General features: G+C 42.5%; 1 protein-coding gene across 1 annotated transcript; it reads right to left on the minus strand.

The window, feature by feature from the left end:
• Positions 1–2,855: 2,855 nt before the first annotated feature.
• Positions 2,856–4,303, minus strand: c8h11orf96 (chromosome 8 C11orf96 homolog). The gene has a single exon (XM_034175814.1). It carries the CDS (start codon positions 3,940–3,942, stop codon positions 3,562–3,564), a length of 381 nt encoding a protein of 126 aa, XP_034031705.1. The 5' UTR covers positions 3,943–4,303; the 3' UTR covers positions 2,856–3,561.
• Between the last annotated feature and the right edge of the window lie 534 nt (positions 4,304–4,837).

The following is a 4,837-nucleotide window of genomic DNA, read 5'->3' on the forward strand; positions in this document are numbered from 1 at the left end:
CACAGGAGCAGCCGGGGTGACAGCTGTCACTTATCACCTACGACAGCTGTCACCAATCATCTGATCTGCAGTGGTATAACAGCAAGACGGCATCTCCACCTCTTTGCCGAGATATCGCTCTACCTTGAAGGTAACGTTCTCAGCAGACTGTATTCTGTGACAGTAACTCTTTGCTACTTTTGTGTTGACTGACAGAGATTCTTCCAACGAGAGGTGGAGGTGTTTTTCCACCTCACGGATTACTGGGTGCACACGCACCCACATCTAACTGTTTTTGTTCCTCGCCAGCAGTACCAGATCCGACACGCGGAGGCAGTGGCCACCTGGGAGTTCGGGACTTGGCGGCTCCAGTATTCCCGGGGTTTCGGTGGCGGAGGAAATCGTGTGGTTCCGGTTCTACTTTTGACAGACGTCTCCTATCTTCGAACCTGCCCACATGACACCTTTTGTGAATTGACTTCTTTTCATTCTATTGTGATCCATCGTGTTTGTTGTGCATTTTCACAACAGTAAAGTGTTGTATTTGACTTTCTCTATTGTCCGTTCATTTGCGCCCCCTGTTGTGGGTCCGTGTTCCTACACTTTCCCAACACATTTGTACGAGTCTGTGATAAACATGATGGGTGGGTGTTTCTCGCTTTCATTACCCCTTCTTGTTTTTTTTTTTTTTGTTTTGTTTATGAAGCTAGAAGTTGATGTTGAGAATTAATTGTTTGTTCATGTTCTCTCAGCTGAAGAAATGTGATAAACATTCCCATTGGGCTTTAAATTTTCAGGCTGTTTTCACCTTAAATGGTTGTCTGGTCATTGTCGCTTGTGTGAATCATTTCTTTGTTAGACATTTTGTACTTTGAGATGAGAGCAGTTAGACGGCTGCAGCAGTTTTATCTCAGCGCTGCTCCGAGCAGGGTTGTTGTGGCGAGCTGTTAGTGCATGTCCATAAGTGCGTCAGCAGCCCAGAGAGCGCGCTGCAGACCCCGCTAAAGTGTTGACATAATGGATCGGCATCAGTTTATAGTAATAACACGGAAAAGGGCAATCTGTAAAGGTGACCTACCACTTTTCTCTGTCTTCTATGCTTTTTTAATGTGTTCTGGGCTTACAGTATAAAATTTAAACAGACAAAAAAAAGCAAGGCTTTTTATAAATTGCTTCTTGTGATATGTACAGTCATCATCCAGAAAGATTTAAGGACCACAGTCATCTTTTCTCACAGCTGAGGGTTTGACCCTCGTACTGTTTCCATCATCAGATTAAATTGTCCTGTAAATCACAGTGTGCTCCTCTTTATTTCTGTATGTTCACATTTTACTAAGTTCATAACTTACAAGATGTTGATAAAAAATTGTTCAGTTTAAAAAAAAACTGTTGGACATGTGTTATAATTGTTTAAAAAGAAACAGTTTGATCATAGAATGGGAACTGCAGCATATAGTTTATTCAAACTTATTCTAACTTACTTTGCAGCATGGTGGACTAGTGGTTAGCACTGTTGCCTCACAGCAAGAAGGTCATGCGGTCAATTCCCGCCTGCGACCTTTCTGTGTGGAGTTTACATGTTCTCCCTGTTTTTGTGTGGTTTTCCTCCGAGTGCTCCGGCTTCCTCCCACATTTAAAGACATGCAGGTTAGGTGAGTTGGAAACTTTATAATTGTCCAGGTCTCCCTTGTAAAACCTGGTTAAATTAAAGTGAAAGAAATTTTTAAAAACCTTCACAAAATTAAAGGTGTAGTCACACTGTGATGGACTGAGTAAACTGATTACCAACGGGTTGAAATAACGTGTACGGTGGCTACAATCGCCTAATCCATCGGTCTCCAGTTTATTTGGGGCTCTGATGGAATGAGTGGACAGCGCAGATAGATAAACCGATAAAACTAATGTTTTCCGGACACCTACTGGTAAGCTACAAACAAGTACAGGGCAAAACAGTAAACAAATGTGCAATGACCGTGGAAGCTCTCCGCCCGATGTCCGCCCAAAGTATTGAACATGTACAAAATTTTCCAACAGGCTCTCCTGAGATCAGCTAACAAGGAACGCATTTAATGAATGAGAAAAGATTGTGTACAGGACAAAAACACGCATGAACGAATAAAATTTTGTTTCGTTTTTCATACGTTTTCTCAAGCTGTCACAGCTGCTAAAGGTAACAACTTGCATGGACATTTCTGAGTAGAATGGAGGTAAAATAAAGAAGTTACAATAACTTAAATGAAATACTTTGGATACCAAACTACACCAAAACGTTTAAGTGGGTTGAACGTAAGTAACCTTTCAAAGGACAAAGCAAATCAAGTGTGTTAAGCCACTTGACTGCATTCTTTGTTAAACTTGGGTTAGTCTGACTATAAGTCTCATTGCATTTACTCAGCAATGGCTGAGTTGGGATTATAAACTGGGGTCCACATAACTGGTACTCATTGTGCTTGTTTGTGCTAAAAATAAATGAAAGTCATTGCGTTCCTCCTATGAAGTGCTTCCCTACAGTGCACATCATTTCTTCATAGCACGCACAAGCACCATGTGTACCAGTTATGTGCATGCCTTCTTAAAAAAAATCCATGCAAAATGTTTTAAGTTGAGCAAGTGCAATATTTTTAGGGTGTGGGTCAGCATGGCCCAAAGTCAACAGGTTTTCATGGTTTACTGTCGCTCAGAGACCTTCACAACAATATGGGACTGAACTAGGTGACTCATTGGTTAGTGGACAACCTGCATGTCACCTCTCCATTAAAGTGTTTGTTCTGTAAATAATAAAATGTCAAATTTATCCGCTGACATGAGGATAAAGAGCTCATTCATGGTACTATTTTCTTTTTATAAATGCATGAAATAGAAGTGAGATGACTGGAAATGTTTAAAAACATTTATTAAAGTATGTGACAACCATTGTAAGATATATGAATAAAGTAAAACAGTGTTCTTTGAAAGTCAAGGTGACTTTTGAAATGAGAAAGAACAATAAAATATCATGTGGAGAAGTCCACCTTTGAACACAACAGAATAAATAAAAACATGATGAAGGATTTCTGTTTCTTCGTAGGAACCGCAGATTTAATTCAACATGATCTTGGAAAATCAGGTCAGATTCTTAAGAAACTTTGTGATGTGACTTCAATGCACAGTACAACAGTAAAAATACAAACATTTTCTCCACTTGTGTTATTTTTTAATCAAAGAAAAGTGTTCAAATGGAAATAAAATACTTATATCACACTGAAAAGTAAAAAACAAAAAACAAAAAATCATCTTGAACATCTACAGCAGAGAAGAAATCAAAGTGTTGCGTTCACTGTGTCGCGTGCTACATTTACACTGATCGTATCTGTATGGCAGTGGAGCCAGCCTGCGCTGAGATATGTACAAATACACACAGTACTCTGTGTCCATGTGTTAGTATATAATTAGCTGTACTTCAGCTTTCACACATCCAACATCCACACACACATACACACACATGCTGGTCTACAGGCCAGTTTGGTTCAGTTCAGTTGGCCTCCATCTGAAGCGGCGTCAAGGCGAGGAGCGTTACACCAGGAGGTGGCTGCTATCGGACCCTCACTGGGTGGAGTCGGAGTCACTGGAGTCCATATTGCTGTGTGCGGCCGTGGTCCTGCAGCTGTGCTGGGCCGATGGCGAGCTGTGGAGGGTTTGTGTGCTCCTCCGCAGGTTCTCCAGGGACTGCAGGAAGGAGCGGCGAGCCCTTTCCTCCTCCACCGGGGACGAGCCCTCTTCCTCAACTTCTGCTATCTCAGCAAAGGTGACAGGCTGCGTCTTACAGCGTGCCTCCCGAGGGCGCCGGGAGCGGCATTTGCCCCTAGCAGGGCCCTTTGGGACTGGCAGCTGCTGAGGAAACTCCTCCATGGCCGAAGCCATGAGGTGGGCTGACAGGACGTGGAAGCCCGATGCCGCCACAGGCATCTGACGCACCTCAGCCATTGGTGAATGAGACCACAAAGGTAAAAGGAGACACGAGGTTCGAGCAAAAGGAGCTTGTTTGCAACTTTTCCGCTTCTGCCTTATTTGAAGAAGTCTCGTGGAAAAACAAAGGCAATGTCCAAAAAAACCTGGATCCTCACCAGTTCTCGAACCTCCACGTCCAGGTGCCTGAAAATGAGCAGTTAAAGGCACGAGGGGTCGTAAGGTGTTCAGGTCGAGGACCTCTGCTTCAGTCTGTGGTGTATCTATTTCTGTCAGTGAATCAGTGAGTCTGCGTCACAGACAGCTCCAACACTCTCTTTTATAGCAATGCTCTCTCTCTCTCTCTCTCTCTCTTACTTCTTGTGTTTACCAGGCCCCTCCCACTCAGGCTGCCACAGCAGTTAGTGAACTAGTTAAACCCCAAAATAAACACACGAGGGACAATGTGTGAATCTGTGACACTGAAAATATGTGGAAGACAGACAGAACAACAGATTGCTACAAACACAGCAAGTAAAATACACTCTGCCAGGATAACATTTGGTCCCAGTCCAAAGAGAGTTAAATATACTCTCTCACAGTGCAAAATCAACTCTATCACAGGGTAAAATCAACATCGATCATGCTGTTGAAGACTCTTGTTGGAGCTGAATAATGTGATTTGACAAGACGGTAGAGCTGATTTCACTCTATAACAGAGTGTATTTAACTCTATTTGGACTGCAACCAAATGTTATCCCAAATTTACTCTGAACAAACAAATAAAATTGAGATTGTCAGACTTGTTGTTTAAATATTGTCCTGAGTTTGAGGATGAGTTCTGCATGAACATTTGCAGTTAGCAACTCTTATAATGTTCACTTCTTACCCGAGGACAACATATGGCCATCGGGTATTGTGAAGTCCTTGCGTC

The sequence above is a fragment of the Thalassophryne amazonica genome, chromosome 8 (genome assembly GCF_902500255.1).
Source record: "Thalassophryne amazonica chromosome 8, fThaAma1.1, whole genome shotgun sequence".
Classification (NCBI taxonomy): domain Eukaryota; kingdom Metazoa; phylum Chordata; class Actinopteri; order Batrachoidiformes; family Batrachoididae; genus Thalassophryne; species Thalassophryne amazonica.